The 19,865-nt window shown below is 41.1% G+C and overlaps 1 protein-coding gene across 5 annotated transcripts in view; it reads right to left on the reverse strand.

Annotated features, from left to right (window-relative positions):
* Positions 1-19,865, reverse strand: part of cdk17 (cyclin dependent kinase 17) — an 86,986-nt gene that overhangs the window by 15,521 nt on the left and 51,600 nt on the right. For 4 of the 5 annotated variants that reach the window (XM_088645280.1, XM_088645282.1, XM_088645281.1 and 1 more), the window contains 2 exons: positions 14,085-14,249; positions 8,528-8,661 (listed from right to left, as the gene is read on the reverse strand). In XM_088645280.1, the coding sequence (XP_088501406.1) occupies positions 8,528-8,661; positions 14,085-14,249 (299 nt within the window). Of the gene's footprint in view, positions 1-8,527; positions 8,662-14,084; positions 14,250-19,018; positions 19,125-19,865 lie in introns of those variants that run through there. The other variant, XM_088645284.1, reaches the window with a different exon arrangement.

Consider the following 19,865-nt stretch of genomic DNA (forward strand, 5'->3'; position numbering starts at 1 on the left):
ATGGCCTGGTGCCATGGCAGGTAGAGCTCACAGTTTTGGTCCTGGGTTCAATGCTGGGGTGGGCCACCTTCTGCATGGAGTCTGCATGTTCCCAAAGTCTACAAGGATTTTCTTTGGATGCTCCCATTTTCTCCACCCTCCTAACGACATGCTGGCTAGGCTCACTGGACTCATCCAGCAGCTTCTCCTTCCTCTTCAGGTGTTGCTGCTTTAAAGAGGCTTAGAAAACCTGCAGGCAGACCAGACACCCAGGAGCAGGACAGGACTGTTCTGCTCTGAGCTGTCCACGTGCTTGTGTGTGTCTGGAGTTGGACTGGCGTCCCACAAAATGGTCAGCCCAGACTGGAGCCGTATGCTAGTGGGACAGACTTCTGGTTGCCATGATCAAGGATATTTAAGAGCCTTTCTGATCATGAATAGATAGGCAAGTGGACAGAAGAATAAATAGCACAAGGGTTTGCAGAAAATTGTCAACGGATCTGGCTAACCAAATTACATCACCTGACATCTTAACAGTGCTGATGTGTGGTAAAAAAAGTCTCATTTTTTAAAGCCTGTTTCCAGATCACCTTGTGCAGCTTTTCTTTTTCAAGAATATGTACAGTAACTACACACTATTAGCTACTTAAGAAAATGATCTGCAGACAAATCTTATAAAGGAATACTCATACCTAGCAAAGCCTGTTTATACAGATTCTGAGAGAGGCAATTACTTCTCCAACCGCGAGAGTTAATTTGAATGTGCAGATAATCCTCAACATCCCTCATCAAGCTGATCCAGGATTCTGGTGCCTTACTGAGAGAATCACAGCTGACTGCTGGTCTGGCCGGTTCAGCCTGAATCAGCTCTTCGAAATGTCTCCCTAGCTCTGCATAAGCCTGTGCTGCTCCTGTTTAATAGCTGCTCCATGTCAGCACTGTGTGCTGTGTGCCGAAATGCATCAGAGAGAGCGGACAAGGGAAGCCATTCTCCAGTCCCCTCGTTCGTTGCACAAGACACACCGGCAGAGTGTTAAGATTTATGTACTGCTACGCATGGTTCAGGATTGGTAAACACAGCTCTAATGTACTGTAAGCTAAGGGAGACATCTCTTCAGTGACAGTAGTGTAGTAACAGCGTTTAAAATAAAAACATTCAGAAGGTGGGCTTGAAATAGCTGTACATGCTTGCTTGTACCGGCAGCTTTTTTCTCACTGTGCTGCATTTTGTTTAATTTCTGTGGGAGTACAACTGTGCAATCGGTTTCCATAGAGAAGAGATTTCCTCCTTAGAAGCCAGATAGATTAGTTACATAACACCGCAGAACTCCGAGGTTTTCTTTTGTGCTGCAAGTAAACAGTAGGTGCTAAATCTCAAGGCATCATATTAATCCACGACTACACATATTAAACCATTCAGCTTCCCCAATTAGGGGGAAGATATTCTCGTTCTCAAGATTAACGTCACAGAGCCACGGGCATCAAAAGCCTTCCTTCTGATCTTGGAGGTTCGCCTCTCTCAGTGCTCTGGAAACTTCTCGGTAATACAGTGTTCTGCCTTCTCACCTGCTCAGCACAAGCTTTGTGCACGAAACCCCCCCACTCGCTCAGGATGTCCACTCTACTGTTAGCACCGTACATACCCACAGATTAACATGTTTTCCATCTTTCACCAATGAAATAATGCCTCACACAAATCAAAGACCAATACACAAACTGACAGCAGACAGTATCTCAGGACTGGACTCACAGCCACTGGTCTAAACTAAGGGTCCTCCAGCCCTGGTTCTGGACAGCTCCAATCCAGCTACTCTTATATTTCTCCTGAAACGAAACGTTTGGTACAGAAATTAAACATTTGGAAGTGAATGATCAATTAAGCAAGTCATGTGTTCAATTAAGAGAACTCTGGTCCTAGAGAGCTGACAGGTAATCACATTTTTGCTCCTCAGTTCTCAATTTGTTTTTAACTATACAAATCAACTGGTAAATTGATCACACTATAGTTCAACTGTTCCAGGTGTTCAGAAATTGGCGATTTAGTGGTTACCTGTGAAACCTGCTGAATGAGATTCTTCAGGGCGGGAGAACCCTGATCAAAACCTTGCAGCACTACTACAGCTCCTTCTATCGCTTTCCAGGGGTAACATACAAATAGTGGACAAAAACGGGAAACACCAATGCGAAGTCACTTAATAGGATGCTGGGCCACCACAGCTGGTATAGCCTGTACATGGCATGGAATAACATCAGGAATTCTGCAGGATGGATGCAGCACCATTTTCCCACAAGAACATCATTCACTCACACCTGGCTGATGGAGGTGGAAAACACCATCTCAGGTATTCTTCCAGATTATCCCACAAATGCTCGACTTGGTTCAGATACATTATATGTGAACAGCATCAGTGTCATCCAGAGCAAACCAACAGGCGGCCACAGGGACTCTGTGGATAAGGGCGCTGTTTCCTGGAAGATAGAAAAGCTGCAACATGGGGTGTAGATGATCAATCAGTACTCAGTATCATTATTACCCGTGAATATTGACCTTGTCTTCTAAGAGAATGCCAGGAAAATGTACTTGACAGTACTACTGTATCGTGCTTTGCCAGGTATGATGATTATCCACTGCTATACAACTACGGTATCCTGATCTCTGGAGGTTTTCGGTGTTTCTAATGAATCTGGCTGCTTGTGCCCCAGGCCAAACTTTGCAGTCAATTGATCTGTGCCAGCTCACTTGTTTTGCTTGCACCTACACAGATATGACCTTGAAGTATAAGTTTCTGCCCACTGCATTCCCGATGATCTCCTTCCATCAGATTTCCATGCTGACATCATCTTGGACACCACTGCTCTTGAAACATCAAGTTGATGCTTCAGCATGTTGAACTGTCCTGGTCGCTGGAGCTCCTACTAAATACATCTCAAATCGACCCTCTTTTAAACTTACTGAGGTCTCTTTTACAGCCACGCCAGCCATAATTATAGGCAACCAGTCCTGTCCAGCATTTTATACAAGACTGAGCACACTGGGATGATATTTGCGCAACATGCGTCACGGCTGTGTGGAATCCCTTGCTTTTAAATATACTTGTGAGAAACGAGGTGTCCTTCATTTAGCCAGGTAATGTACTCTACTTTAATCTGTACCTGACATCCTCATAATAATACTACCCAATATCCTGACAATACCTACCTATTAATCCTATTGATGCCACACTAGGCTTAAAGGGATCAGTATTAATATACAATGTGTATTAAAGTGATAAACGTTCAGTTTATCATTCATATAACAATGCGAAGCAGTCGTTTCTCTTGGAACAAAGCTTTCTACACAAACTTGAATATTAAGTTACAGTCAGATATTATTCATTAAAAAAAATTAACTGCATATCTTTTTGTTCTGATGTACATTAAATTATATCAGTCATAGTGTGGTATTGGCTATCCTGTTTTAAATTTTAAAACTGATTTCTGTACTTTGGGCTTTAAGACTTGTATCTTCAGAAAAAAAGGTCATATAGTATTTGAGTCTTATTTTATATTAAGATTTAACATTGCAAGGCTTTCAGGGAGTTTTGCAAAATAAGGGAATTTCCCCACACGCCTTCTTTCATCTCCCCAAATGCCCATAACCTGAAGTAACAGTATCGGAGTTCACGTGAATGGCCACAAGGGGGCAATAGGTGTTCAGCCAGAACCTGGGCCCTAATGCATTTCACTGATAAATTTTATAACAATGAATCTTTAATGGTTGGTCAATCAATTTATCGAAATACCAAATTGTACAAATGGCTAAATATATGTGTTTTCTGTCCTAACAGGCTATCAAAACCCAGATCCAAACACTTATCACCCAAACTGTCCCACCCCAACTATTTGTTGTAATGAGAACTGTTCACAGCCAACTTCCATTTCAGGCATTTTACAATAATCAACGACAGCCAGTATACTGACAGAATTCAATCTTTCAAAGTGTTTAACCTTTTGCAGTTTTTAACAATCTGCTCTCAGAACATAATAATGACTTAATGTTTTAACTTTGCAAAAAAAATCTCACCTAATATATTTGAAATGTCTTAGTGCAAGCTTTGGTTTAGATCCTTAGATCCAGTCCGCTCAAATTTCAAGCAGATGTTAAATTCAGACTACATTATAACATGCAAATAGCACAGAAATGAATCTTAACAGGCTGCTGAAGCAGTCTTAAGTAAAATCAGTCTGTTTCATATGCTCGATCACAACTTAAATAACTAAACATTTAAGTACATAAACGTTACACAAAAACTAAATACAGTATGTCCCTTTCCCTGCTCCAGTACATGACTGTACTACACTGTCTGATTACACTGATTTGTCCGACTGCTAATTTTTCTTTGGCAGGAAGCAGTGGTGCTATAAAATTAGAACATGCCATTCATACGAAACATCAAATGCTTTGCCAAGGACCAGCTATCTCTAAGACGGATAAGGCAAAGAGCCCAAACTTACACCCACAGAAATCGGGATTTAGAAGGCTGTTCAATGAATTCTTCAATTTTTGGGTTGCAAAGAGGACACGGCTATCTAGGCAAGCGCGAGGAAGCTGAACTTGTAACTACAATCCCTCTGAATCACAACGATTACATCATGGGAATCCAGCTTTGTCATCTGCGTTAAGAACGTCTTAAGGCTCTCCGTGCTCATCTGGGAGATTTCGGTTCTATAACATCTCACAGGTTTTTCTTTCAAGAAACTATCCTTCTTTCTGTATTTTTTTGCATGGGAAAAATATATCTTCTCTTTCACACGTAGGTCTAGTTCTGAATGCAGATCTAACAAAAACACCCTGCAGCTTGAAAACATTTGGATTCTTACCCCAAATGTGTGGAAGGATTCCGTGTGACTTGGACAAGACCAGCATCACATCTAGAACAATGATGCAACCGGACACGCTGGCTCTCAGCATCTTTACATACACATCCCGAGCTTTGTACCAGAGCAAATAACTGCCCACCTTTCTGGGAAAATGGAAATCAAATGCTTAAGTCAACTAATGTGGTGAATTTATTTTCAATGAAAGAGCTTTGGCTTAAGGCATCTTTCCTATAATGGCTTATGAGATGATGGACATTTAACAACTATTTTGTATATAAAGCAGAGCAGACAACAAAAGCCCTTTTAACAGGCGTCCCAGTGGCATGTGTAGTACAGCTTATCTTCCAAGCCGCTTCGTTCAGGGAGAGCTGAACCATACATGTGACGGGCAGGCTCCGTGCAGCTTAAGAGTGCAGCCCAGTCCCGTGCAGGAAAGTAAGAGTGGCCACTGTCAACAACACACGTGAGATGTCCGTGGTGCGGAGGCACCAAAGCTTTTATTGGAAATGAGAGAAAGGGCCTGCAAATGCAAAACAGTTTTAAAAAGCTGTGAGGTTAATATGCAGTTATTTTGCTCACCCAACTTAAAAAAAAATCTAAACCCTTGAGCTCACCGATTGACATGTTCTTATACAGTAGACGAGAACTATATTGCACTTATATGCTGTATCTGCTCCTGAGGAGCTGTTCTAGTCCTGTTAAGACTATTAACCTTGTAGGAGGAACAAAGGACTGTTTCTGGCATTTAAGGTGCTCCAAACCACTACACGAAGACACTCTGTCTAGAGGACTCTGAATCACTGATTTCCTTTAAAAACCTCCCAAACCGGTCTGACTCGGTCTTGACACCAGTAATCCTGCTTTGCAAAATCGTAAATTGAAGCCTTGCTATTTGAGAAGGGCAATGTACATACTGTTTATGAATAGAATTTTACTCTGCTGTCTGGGTCTTAACAGTGAACGTGTGACTTTATTTTAAGAATTTTAATACTTCTCACAAAGAAGAAAAAGGGTTTTTAAAGCAATTGATTTATAACAGGCTACAGCTAAAGCAAAGGTAGATCTCGCACAATTGCACAGAGCATTCGGGCAATGAAATTCTGTACATAAGCTCTGAATACACAATCCATCCTGTTCAGGCATCCTGGGCTCCATACAAGACAACCACCAAATACCTTTGGGACAGCTGTCACATAACTAAGCACACAGACTATCAGATATCATTTATTGGTGGAAGGGATATTTGTCATACCTCCTAGGGCAACTGTGTGTTATCCTATCATCCATGTAGTCTCCTGTCACTTAAGATGTTCAATCGTATTGTTTGGGGTCTAAGGCATGCTCAAACGTTTGCTTATTGTTCCTGATGATCTCAGTACTGTTGCCTTAAGCAAATTAGAATAAGGATTACATCTTTATTAAAATGAAAACAACTGAAATGAAGGGAATGCTTGTTTAGAGTCTGCAAGGGCATGTTGGAGTTTGTTGAATGTCCTGCCCACGCAGACAGGTGCAGACACCCTTTCAGTGGCAAGCAGAGCCCCAGCTGTTTCTAACACTGTCGGGACATAGTTATCATTCTCACTGTTAATTAGGAGACCTGGGGTGCTATCTGCATGGAGTTTGCATGGTCCCCCTGCATTTGCACCGGTTTCCACCAGGTGCTCCAGTTTCCTCCCAGAGACAAAACGCATGCTGGGAGATTATTTGGCTTCTGGGGAAATTGACCCTGCTGTCAGTGTGTGTGCCCTACGATGGACTGGCATCCCGTCCAGGGTGTATCCTGCCTTGTGCCCCATGCTTGCCAGAATAGGCTCTGGCTCTCCTGCATCTCCGAAGTGGATAATTAAAAATCAGAAAATAAATGGAATGGAATTAGGAAACATATGAAATGTAATACAGATGAACGTAATGAGCCAAACACAGAAAAACTGGAGCAATAACAGGTTTGTTCATCAGCCACAAGCCCTTGCGCTAAATAAATCAGTCACGATAACATGTTCACGCTTCCTCAAGTACTCCAAGGAAAGCCTCCCAAAATAGTCTGCTTTTTTCAACTTTGCTGAAATAATTCTGATTTTAAAAAAAAAGTCTGAATTATTGACTGAACAGTCATCCTAACAGCTGATCAACTGGGTCCCCAGTCTGGCCATGGAGAACTAGCGTGTCTGCAGATTTTAATAATAAAAATTAAAAACTTATTTAGCACTTTTCTGGACACTCCACTCAAAGCGCTTTACAGGTAATGGGGACTCCTCTCCACCACCACCAATGTGCAGCCAGTACGCTCACCACACACCAGCTATTAGTGGGAAGGAGAACAGAGTGATGAAGACAGTTCATAGACTGGGATTATTAGGAAGCCATGATTGGAAAAGGCCAATGGAAATTTGGCCAGGACACCGGGGTAACCCTCTACTCTTTTTGAGAAACACCCTGGGATATTTAATGACCACAGAGTCAGGACCTTGGTTTTACATCTCATCTGAAGGACAGCGTCCCGGTCACTATACTGTGGCATTAGGACCCACATTGAATGCAGGGTTAGCGCCCCCTGCTGGTCCCACTTAAACCTTTTCCAGCAGCCTTAGTTTTTCCCAGGAGGTCTCCCATCCAGATACTGGCCAGGCTCACACCTGCTTAGCTTCAGTGGGGTGCCAGTTGTGAGTTGCAGGGTGATATGGCTGCTGCCTAGCTGGCTTTTCTAGGTCTCTGTATAGCACCAGCACTAGAGGAGCCAGGAGAAGCTGTGAAACTGGTTTAATTCTGTGGACCAGGATTAGGGACCACAGATATGTCTTCAAAGCAACATTAGTATGCTCAAGCTCAAACTATATTCACATTTTCTAACTCTTTTTTTCTAATTGAATACAAAACGAACTCTGAGAAGCATCCTGCCACTTTATTCCATTGGAAACACTGTATGTGTAGAAAATGTATGCTATGAGTAGAACTCCAGAAGCAGTTTAGTCCCTGTTCTCTGTATACAAAAGGGACACATCAACCAAATACTACTTGCATCTAAATGACATATAAAGAAGGGCTCTGCTTGAATTTGACATCCGTCATGCAAGTGAGCCTCAGCCAATACTACAGTACTACTGGCTAAATAAGAACATCGGGCACAAAAAACAAACAAGATTCCTAAAGGGCAGGAACTAAGTCTTAGGGCAACTCAGTAAAGATCTACCATACAGCAAAGTACTGCAACTTTTAAAAGAAATGCTTCTTTCTCTTGTTCAATCCAGAGTTCTTACAGACCTCTTAATGGCCTCCAATGTGGGAGTGAGGGACACAGGCTATGCTCATCGCAAGATTTGGTCATTTCTGAGAACATGTTCATGAATTATATAGTAAGAAACCTGCTGACTTGATGTAAGTGATTGCTGTTAGCTCATCTCTTGTGCAGATCGAGAAGTGAAGTAACTCTATATGCAGTATTGGCAGGGGCTTAATGCACGGCTCTTGATACTTCCACAGCGTAAGACAGAGGGCCTCTTGAAACACAAGATTTCTGCCTTTAATTGTGATTTCCGTTGCATTTATATTAAACACATTACCTGCCCTAAAGACCAGCCATGACTGCCAACAATGTGATTGCATCTAACTGCATGTAAGATGCTTAAATAGAATACCTAACGAAGTTAGGGAGGTGGTGAAGTGGTCCAGCCTGTGAAGAGGAACTCACCTCCATGGAGATGCGCCGGTGCACTCTGTTCCTCAAACACACGCCCGTAGGAGACTGGACCTCATCAGAGGAGGTCCCAGATGCCTGGTCACTCTCTCCATCAGAACCAATTTTTAGGTTCTCATGCACAATGTCTAAACAGAAGCAAGGGATAAAGGAACAGTTAATGTCTGGAAAAACAACGTGCAGGTGCACGCAATAAGGCCTTTACATTCCTCACATTTTAGACAATAAACAATAAACATTTCAATGTTGATGAAAAGTAGGCATTCTGACTTATTCTGACTCTCATTTCGAAATATATTTTATCCAAGAAAACACAAGCTGAATTTTAAAAATATTAAGGTAGGGAACTTCGAACGGCTGTGACTGAAATTCGACGTTTTCAGGATTCTATGTGACAAAGGATAACCTTTAGCGTGGCTCCTGCAAATACTGCTGCCGCTGTGCTACCTGACAGCTAGATTCTTACAATGAGGCAGACAGTCTGGCGCTTCTTTGTAACAATAAATATTCAAGGTGCACATGAAGAATTTAAGCATCCAATTATACAGAGAAATGTTACAGCCACCCCCATTAATGAGGTAGGAAAAGTAAATTTAAGTCTGAAAACAAAGTGAAATGCCAGTAAAAGCCACCTTCAGGGAACCCTCATTTAAAGACAGAAATTCACTGTTAAATGAATTATTTCTAGGAGTTATTGGATGTTGTGAACGAATTGCTGGCACGTTACATCAGTAACATAACTGTTGCCCTGCAGTCTGGTATGTTTAAACAACAGCACTTGTGATCCCCCTCATTGAGCTGGAAACAGAAAGGCCATTTTCTTTGTGAAAGAAAGCATTCATACTGCACTTAAAGGAGTGAATATCCCACCCATTACAAGCTAAATCTAATCAGTGACCACTCTTTGCAGGCCTGTTTAAAATTAAAATTAAATCACCACAACCGAGAATGTCTAAAAACACTGCAGAAACCAAACAAAAACAGTTAAATCGCTTGGTGTGAACTCCGCAAGTCGCTAACTTTGATTTATTGCAATTAGTTTTGCCAGACTTGGACAGGACGCAAGCTCCAAGTTTGAATGCTTGGCTGGCAGATTTCTTCTCTGAATTCAGTGAGGTCAGACTGAAGAGTAAGCTCCTCTGTATGTCACGTTCTACATCCCCAGAATGCCTTCCACCTCAGGAACATCAATTTAACAAAGCACAAAAAGGTAACCCGAATGAGTAAAGGTCCTTGTATGAACCTTCAGAGGTTTCTTCAGAACGCACTGCAAGTTGGCTTGTTAAACATTTCATTTGGCTACCCACTCACTCACTTCCAAGACCGTCCGATATTATATAACGTTACGCTGATCAGAGACACACAGAGATCAGAGATTGACTGTACTGGCCTGGTACACCTACACACGCTCAGCTGCACCCAAGCCAAAAAGTCCCACAACACTGAAAGCTAAAAACGTGCTGCAGTGCAGAGATTGCAGGTCATTCACTGCACAGCAATGCAAAATGAGTGATACAATGTTGATGCAGAAAGGAAAATGGAACATTGTAACTCCTGTACTGCAAGTCGCTCAAACAAATATATTATAAATGAGAAAGACACAAAGGCTCATGGAAATCTGTACCAAAGCAAGGTGGCCCAATTTGAATAAACAAAGAAGTCTATGGTGACTCCTTTCTACTGTTCTCCAGCTTCAGTGGCATGCAGGCTAAGCTTGGAGTGCAGGCAAGTAAGCGCACACCTTGGCAATATTCATTTCAATTAAAATCTGCTTTAGCCACAAAGTCACATTATCTTTAGATGTGGACTGTCCAGCTTCCTGCTGACCCTTCTTCTGCTCAGATTCCCCAAACACCCAGAGTCTTCATTTGTAACACTGGGTGAGAAATAGCTAACTAGTCTGAGCAAATATTAAACAATTCAACTGGATCACAGCTCAGAACAGCAATCCTCCTGTTAGCGTTTGTTTTTTCCTGAGCTGACATGCACTTCTCTTCAGCTCCGCCAGCAGTGTGACTCCGCCATCATCCGGACCTCATTAAAATCAGGTCAGAAAAATAAAGGTCCGTTTTGGAAGCTGTTTGCTCGACAAACAGGCGAAGCACAGGAACATAATATAGATATTTCAACTAATTACTGTAATTACTGTAACGGGAAAGGGATATGGTTTCAACCAGATTTGAGCAGCCTTACCTGAAGTGATAAATTTCAGGAAATACTAAAGTGTCTATGAAAACTACTAATGCTTTTCATCAAAATAAAAGAACAATCTGTCCTCAATATCATTCTACGGGTTCATATTCTTTTGGAGCAACTAAAAAGAATTTTCAAGCATTTCAATGACATTGGAATAAATGTTCACCACAGTTCGTTTTTATACTTAAACAAAGCATAAACACCCACAATAATCATGTTTTAGAAATGCTCAATTTGAAAGTCACTTAAAATGTACATCTTTTAAAGGAATACAAAAAACTGAAAATGTTAACAAGTAAGATATTTTAAAAATTAACAGCAAATATCACTGAAAAAATACTTCCGGTTCTGTTTGGATTATTAGGGTTCTACACAATTTTCTGTCCTAAATACATACAGTACAGTATGTACTTCTGTATGTACCATTAGGACCTAGTCTCTATTGGGCTTGAAGAACTTTGATGTTCCTTTTCTCATTTATTTCATGATTTGACTAGATACTAGAATTCAATCACATTCAAATTCCATGCTTTCCAAACGTGTTTTACACTTGCAGACAGAAATGAACAAGAAGTACATGATACATCAAGGTGGCCCCAAAGTTTTTCATAGGAATCCAACTCTTTAAGGACCTAATTATTCAGTTTGTACTACTGTTCTCCAGATCTTTCTTAATGCCTTGTATATGAGTGACTACTGCAAATTAGTCAACGTAGTGGGAAAAGCTTCTAAATGAACTGTTTTCTCAGCCTATTCATCTGCTGACTACCGGTGCAGATGGAGAATTGGACTATATGTACAGCACATGATGCGAATGTTAAACACAGCGTGAAGGCTAGATCTTATGATTTTGAGAGACATGACCTTTTCATTAAATTCTACAAATCTGTTTTTACATGAACCACAAGAAAGCTGCTATTTTGACACACAATGTTAGTGCGCAGTAAAAGAGAACAATGCAACATAACTTTTCACATTGCTGGATTAGGGGGAGACTGTTATACAGCCATGAGGCTGTTCTGCTTAAATTCATATATACCCTTCGCTACATATAATTACAGCATCCTTACCAACTCTGAGCCTCATCTAGCAGACTAGGAAGGAGACCTTTAAGGAAAACCAGGTGACTGCTACTAGCATCATTGGTAAGCCAGTAGGTGGCGCTCATCTATGTGAACTTATACAGACTTTCCACATCAAAGGTCCTATATGGTGACAGTGGACACTGAACTGTAGGACCCTTTCGGATTAGGTGTTACGCCAAGGTCCTCATTACTAGGCGGTAATTCAAGATCCTCTGGTAACGTTAAGAAGAGCAGGAGTCTTGACTAAAAGGATAAATTCCATTCTGGGCTTGTATGATCTGGCCTCCAACTGGTGAAGCAGCTTCTCACTTCTCCACATGCCCTGCTGTGCAGTGGGGCTCCTTGTGCACAATGGCTGTCGCGAGTTACCCCACAAGGGGGCTGCTCTTCAGTAGAGGGTGAAAGGGGTCTCTTCCTGTATGTAGGATTTTGGCACCCTTCAGGACAAAAATGTCATTCATTTATTCAAATATAATTAATCAATTTACATGTATTCAATTTGCAGATGCTTTCATCCCAAGAACTCACAAGTGCATCCAGTCTAGATGCAAAGGGATCAAATAACAGCAGCAGTAACAGTGAGTAATAACATGTTACATCATGCCTGTTACTTAAGCTTACTAATATTACAATAATGTATATTATAAATAACTAGCATAGGCTTTATTAAATCCAAAGAGACCTTGCAGACTCGAAGAACTAAGCAACGAGACGTATGCTCAGGCTTGGCATTGTTTAAAAACTGAGTCTGGTGACCTCTTCCCCCCTTATCATGCTCAGATGAGTTTTTAGGGAGTTTGTTTTCTTTAATTATTCTCACTTGCTATATAACCTGTCATGGAGTTTTGAAACTCATGTAAGTTTTAATTAAACCAATTTCCATGACGCACTCGAAATGGGAAATCACTATTTCCAAATCCCATAAATTGTATAAGGATTTGCACGACTGCACCAAAACCCTAATGAATGAAATGGATCTATTGCTTGTTCTGTTATTGACTGATGACAGATTACTACCTGAACTATTTCCACATTCATTCAATAACACCTTAATGAACAACTGGATAGCATCTCCCCCATTCTGGACTGTTCTTCAATCATCAAGTACAGAATCCATTTTCAGTGTGATCAGTACACACTCTATGCATAGAAATAGATATTTCATCATGTATAGACTACTGTCCAGTGACAAACGGGAATCACTCAGATGTTGTTTGTTTTATAATTCGGAACTTTTGATGTGAATTCAAGCTCCAATGAAAGACTTCAAGCTCTCCAATATTCAAGACAGGACTTCTAGGAAGAATGCAGCAGACACTAATATATTTATATCTGTCCTGACTGCACTTCTGTATGCTGTCAAAGACCACAGTATCAGATCTGAGACTCACCCAATGGTCCAAGAGAGGCAGGGTCAAAATTAACCACATTAACTTACAGTCTTGGTATTGTAGGACATTTTGTTCCAAGAAAGCATATCTTTAAAACAAACAGGAATCTGCAGTTCTTTGCAAATGAACCATTTGACATTTTTACTTCATACCTCATCATGTCAGTACAGCATTATATCTGTGAGTGAAGATTTTTTATACTAAACATATTTCACACAAAATGCAGCACGCTCTGTCTGGCATTTTTACTGTCTTCTTCATTCGCGATTTTACCAATAAAAACAAAATCCTCTCATTTAAAAGTCTGTTGCCATCAATTTTCTGCAATGAACATTCCCATCTAATGTGCACAGATGTCCTTAACCGAGTTCCAAAAGAATATGTACATGCAGAACAGCAAGGAGGATAATGAATTTTCATGACGTGCTTCCTTAATTCTCACCGAGCGGAGAGATTCTCGGGGCTTTAAATAATAAAGCATGTGACATGTTTCAACATCACCAGAAATGGGCATTATACTTGGAAACACGGCTAGGGATGTCAAAACATGGACATTCCAAGTCCTGCAATAAATATCAGGAATGTTCAAAGAAAGTGACAGGGTCAGGACCTCAGGCTGCTACAGATTTTCCCTTCCTAACCCTTTGAAAACACAGTGGTCACTAAGGTGCTTCCCAAGCAAATAATATCAGCAATTTTCGACATAGAGGACACAGACTTGATATGATTACAAGTGAAATTAGGGGGGAATGATGCACTGGAGGTTATTCATTAGTAAACTGAGTGTAAATCGCTTGGGATCGTTGCGCAGGTGCGCAGGAAGGAGACCTGCTTGCGCTGGTCTGGGGTCTGGAGGCCAGCGGAGAGGGAGGGACTCACCTAGCCTGCTGCCGTTCCTGGGCATGGCCATGAAGGAGCTGAGGCTGCCGCCGATGACGCTGTGCGGCCGGCGCAGGGGCGGCTTCTTGAAGGAGCCGGTGTACTGGTGCAGGAAGGAGTGCATACTGTGCGACGTGGGCGGCCGGCCATTCCTCACAATTGGCTCTGGAGTCCCAGGAGACACAACGACACAACAGAAGCCGGCTGTCAGGATGCAATATTGAGCTCTTCACATGCTATGTACATCTTATATTATAGCAGTTCAAGTAGGCAGCTGCGTCAGCATGCGTATGCTGCACAGGAACAAATAAAGGTTTAGACACCCGAAGCTCGACAGCCAAAACGTTGCTTTTCTTTTCCTCTCAGTATGGAATTAATCTTTACTTGTTTCTCTACATTATATTCTCCTAGTTACAGATGAGAACATTATCCTTCTAGAGTTACAAGTCATTCCTTGTGTGGAAAGTGTCATTATGACGTGGAACGTTCATGAGCTACTGCGACTTATTTCGTCCGTCTGAATTAGTAAGAACAAACGTTGGGAAGGAATAAGGGCTGTTGCATTGGCAGCAGTGTGGAGAAGTGGTGAGAGCTCTGGACTCTCAACTGGACGTTTGTGGGGTCAAATGTGTGGCTGGAAACACTGCTTGGCCAGGGTACTTCACTCTTATTGCTTCGGGAAGACACCCAGGTTACAAATTCAAGTTGCTGTGGATAAAAGTGTCAGTCAAAGACATTATTAATATGAATAACACACAAAAAGCAGCCGCCGAGCTCTTGGGAAGACCAAAGCAGGAGCTATGCTAGAAATGAACATTTTAGTTTTCTTGGTTCAAAAGACACATTAAAGCTGAAGGACTGAACACTGAAACACAGGAACATAAAAAAAACCCAACAAATGCTGAATCACAGCCACTATGAGATCGCTTCAAATTTTCGCGTGCTCTTCAGGCTGCTTTCAGCTTTCAGCCGCACAGCCCACAGAGGTGCTCTGGGTAAGCTGAAATTGAACGCGAATATTGAAGTGATATTTCTGCCGTTGCTGCTCAGGCTTTAAAGTGGCAGGTTGAATGTGTGAACAATCCTCAACAAAGCAGAAAGGTACATTACTGTGTACATAATCATTGCACAGAGGCCACTGCAGCATCAAACCCACCCCCTCGCCCCAGCCTCTCCCCTGTCACAGCACATACATCCACACATGCTAAATGAATAACCACTCTCTACTGATATGTTCACCTGGAACCTTCACAGAATCAGCCGTGGATGGCCGAACACCAGTGCTCTTTTCACTGTTTCGGATTAAATCAAAAGACGCCAAAGTCAGCAAATAAAACCACATTAGAGTCAACTGCATTATGAACTGCTGTTCAATCCAATTACTATTTCTCTTTGTACTTTGTCTTTTTTTAAGTTTATTTTTCCTGGGCACACAGCAGTCTACTGTAAACCCCCTTCAAGAGTTTTACATCTGACTGATGGAGTGAAAGTACCCCTTTTCATGTCAGAAAAACAAGAATGAATCATGCCCGGTCACAATAAAAAACAAGACTCTACTTGCTCTAGGGGAGCACTAATGAACAAATAAACAGAAACAAAAGGAACTGCAAATGGTTTCACTCATTATTATTTTTCACACACGTTTTGATACTATTGTCTGTACTTAATTAAGGCAAGAATCTATTAGAACTATTTTTTTCATTTTTTTAAATGCTGGTCTTTAACCATCATTATTATTTGCTTGGGGATTTTGCAATTGTGAATTGCAGGTGAAAAATCCCCTGAACTTCAGCACGGTGTGAGAGAAAGCTCACAGTGTGAAGAAAGCAGTGTCGAGCGTGATGCAGAGAATGAGCAGCTACCTGTTAGTCAGACTGCTGTCTACAGCAAACTGCCCATGGCATGCAGTGCAAACCCCAAAATCCAAAAGAGCAGGTCTTATACACACACACCACCACAAGAGGATTAAAATACAGACTGCAGGCTTTGAAGTTCTGAATTCCCTTTTCTTTAACTGCTTACAGAGTTGCAAAAGCAAATCTAGACACTTTAGAGGCCTGACAGGATGTTAACCAAACTTGCTTGTGCTTTCTTTTTCACACTGCCTTTCACGTTTCTTTTTAACGAAGCTTGAGGAAAAGCAATACTTTAACTAGGAACACTGTAAACAGAGAACAGTCTGTTAACCACCAAATTTTTAAGGAAGCCCATTACTGTACAATATCACTTTGCTTACTGTTACTTCTCTCAAAACTCTCTGGATGCTCGAGAGTTTGGTTGCCAAGCAATAGACCTCTTGTAAAGAAAAGACCAACATCCCAGGTCTTTTCTAACTAGCGCGCGTAAACAGTCCTTAAGCACTGCCACAATATGGTGGCTTGTCATTGCAAGCAGAAGGCCTGGCTCAATGGGGACAAGGGCCTGACAGCAGTTCATACTGTACTTTCTCCATTATCATTTAATCTGAAAAGGACAGCAAAGGGCTCTTCACTGTATTAATTATTTGCTGTGCATTTCCAGCAGATAGAACCAGAACAAAACAGGGCAGGCATGGCTTCCATCAATCTTCATTAGAAATGCTAAAAAACAAAAAGCTTGCTCATCCATGAATGCCTGTCAAACATTCCTGGTTGTTTACTCTTGAGGTAATCAGAAGCTCCAAAAATGTGGAGTATGCAGATATGAGTGTATGACCAGGTGGGTTTAAACAGTGCACTAATCAGGCCCACTCACTGAATAATCCTGTGGAATTTCATGAAAAGATAAACAACCCCTGTTTGAACATGCATACCCGCCAGATTTGTGTGCAAAAAAGGCCTTGCACTGACCCCCTTGTACAGTAATTAATCACTGTATCTTTTTCAGATGTGTGTACAGTACATGTGTGCCTTGTTCCTAATGAGCAAGAATTGCAGGGGAACTCAAGAGAATACAACCCCTACTTTAAGATTTATACTACAGTTGAATCCAAACAAGGTAAAATATTTTCCTTGCTTGAATGTGGTGCCTCAGACTAAAATTACTTAATACACATGTAGAAAAAAGACCACTGGAATATGGAAAAGTGCAAAACTGCAGACATCTTTAAACAGATATTTTTGTTGTTCACAGCAGGTCGCACTGTGAAATATTGCACAAGCTTCCAGACTTGTAACAGGAAGAGGTTGTGTTCTAATCCCTCAGTGAGCCACTGCTGTCGTCACCCTGAGCTGGATACATCACTCGAATCACTCCAATAAAACACTGCCATGCAAAAGGGCGCAAATGTAAGACGCTTTGGAGAAAAGTGTCAGTCAAATACATTTGTAGGTAGCCGACTGCTTTTCTAACATAAATCAAAGTTAGGGATTTTTTCCCCCCCAGAACGCGGTGCAGAATGTTAACAGAGCTGTGAAAGGGATGTTATCTCCCTCAAGCAGGCTAAAGGCAGTTCTCCACCCAGGGGCCAGGTAACAGGACCAGCTCAGATTCAGGTTACAATGCTAATGAGGTGCAATAAAGCGTAATTGTCTTTCACTGCAACTAGGTAACAAAAACAGGGCTTACTCAAGTGCTCGCCTCAAGATGAGGCTCGCAATAAGTCACCTGAATCATTTCTGACGGAGAGGTCTCACACATACATGCATTCCTTCTTTAAAGAAGGATGGGAAACTAAAAAAAAACCTGCATTAAGTAATACCTTGTACTATTCTATTCTTATTACCTTCCACATATAGGTTGACTGAAACACAGACCATTAGGGCTTCTGCATCTGCATGGAGATGTAGGTTATAATGTAATCAGCCTTACCACAGTGTGTAGGATCACTTCTCCGTATCAGTGACAATACAGCCTTTTAGACATTTAATTATCAACTTGCTTTAAAAATACAATTCTGATATTTCAATTAACTAGTTTAACTGTGGACAATATCTCAAAATAATAATAATCATAGGTTTTTGCACAACACACCAACAGATTACAGTGCAAACCATCAAAGAAGAGCACAAAGTGGTGCCTAACATGGCGAGTCCTGAGTTGGCATCTACCGGCAGAGCCACTTCCGAGTATTTAGAAACTGGCATTTTCAATTGTGCAAAGGTCATCTAAAAACTCAGTTCATGGACCCTATGAAAACATGAAGTGTTATTAAGTGTAATTAAAAGTGTTAAAATAATGTGCACCCTTCATTGCTCTCACCAAATTAATTGTTGAATATTTTGGATATCTAATGCATCCTAATCCTAAAAGCACTTTAAATTCAATTTAATTTAATTTTTTTTTAATTAATCAATAAATCCTTCAGTTACTTGACAGACAACTACAATATACAGTAGTATATGAATACATTCCTTAGAATACCAGGTCTGAATACATTTTGAAATCTTCACCTTGATTAAACAGTTTGAAAATTATGCTTTATAAAATATGAGCTCAATTTTTTTAGAGCTCAGAAAAAATGAACACTTGAACCCAAATCTCAGGCTTGAACATCACAAAAGGATTTCAAAACTTTATGTATTTATTCTTCATTGCCTTAACATAAAGCGCTTATGATAAACTGGCAAATCACAAGACATCTATTTTAAAACATCAAACTAGAGCAATACAACAGAATAATACAAAGAGACTTGAAGCAGTATGAAATGTTGGTTAAATATGACTTCAAGGCTGCTGAATTAAACACATTTCCAAGAGATTAGGGCTCAAGAGACTATCAGAAGGTTGGGTGCAAAAGCTAAGATTCACATTTTTCAGAACTTGGTTAAATTAACTGTTCACATAATGAAAAAAAAACACCCATGTAGCTGAGACAAACACTATCCATTCAAATTCTAAACTGACAAATCATATTGAGCAAAATCTTAGCGAAGATAATCTCCAACACCACCACAGACAGACGAGCACTGGCACATTCTGAAAAGGTGCGCACCACTTTAAAAAGGGTTACATACTGTAAGTCACAAACTGAAGCTCCGGAAAGTTATCCATCCATCATCAAACCATTTTATCCAAAACAGGGTCGTGTGGGAGCCGGAGCCTATCCCAGCAAACCATGGGCGCAAGGCGGGATACACCCTGGGTGGGACGCAAACACAAACATACACCCACACCTGTGGCAATTTTCTCTGAAGCCAAATGACCTTCCATTAAGTCTCTGGACTGTGGGGGGAAACCACAGCACCCAGAGGAAACCTCCGGTAAATGTAAGGAGAACATACTAGCTCCACGCAGACAAACATTAAACCCAGGGCCGCCAGCACTGCAAGACAATGCTAACCGCCACACCGCGTCTGCTGAACATGATCTGTCGTGCAGCTGAGAGATCTGAACCTCAAATCAAAACGCAACCTGTGAACCACATCAAATATGTTCCGTACAGAAAACAAGTTTCAGATGGTGAAAGCACAAAGCTATTTGGAGATCTATTATTCTGTGCCAACCCTCTGTTTTCAAACCGAGCAATCATGGAGCAAGCTGCACTTAGCAACATCTGCAGCTCAGCCAGCACATCTTGATCTTGCTAAATCTCTCGATACAGTTGTAAAGGAGATGAGCATTTTTCACAGCTGAATATGTTTTAATTCGTTTTTGAGATTTGATCTCAAGTGCAATTTATGAATTATTAAATCAAGCGAGTTACACTGCGGTGCAGATGTACCTAGCCAAATTGTTCGATCTTCTTTAGCGCGCCTGCTGATTAACAGATGAAGGTTTCTGGGATTCATTTCTCATGGCAGACTGTCTGTCGAGAAAGGAACAATATAACTTTTCAATTCTCGGTTATGAAAAACAACACTC

This window comes from Lepisosteus platostomus, chromosome 9 (assembly GCF_059453375.1).
Source record: "Lepisosteus platostomus isolate fLepPlt1 chromosome 9, fLepPlt1.hap1, whole genome shotgun sequence".
In the NCBI taxonomy this organism is placed as follows: domain Eukaryota; kingdom Metazoa; phylum Chordata; class Actinopteri; order Semionotiformes; family Lepisosteidae; genus Lepisosteus; species Lepisosteus platostomus.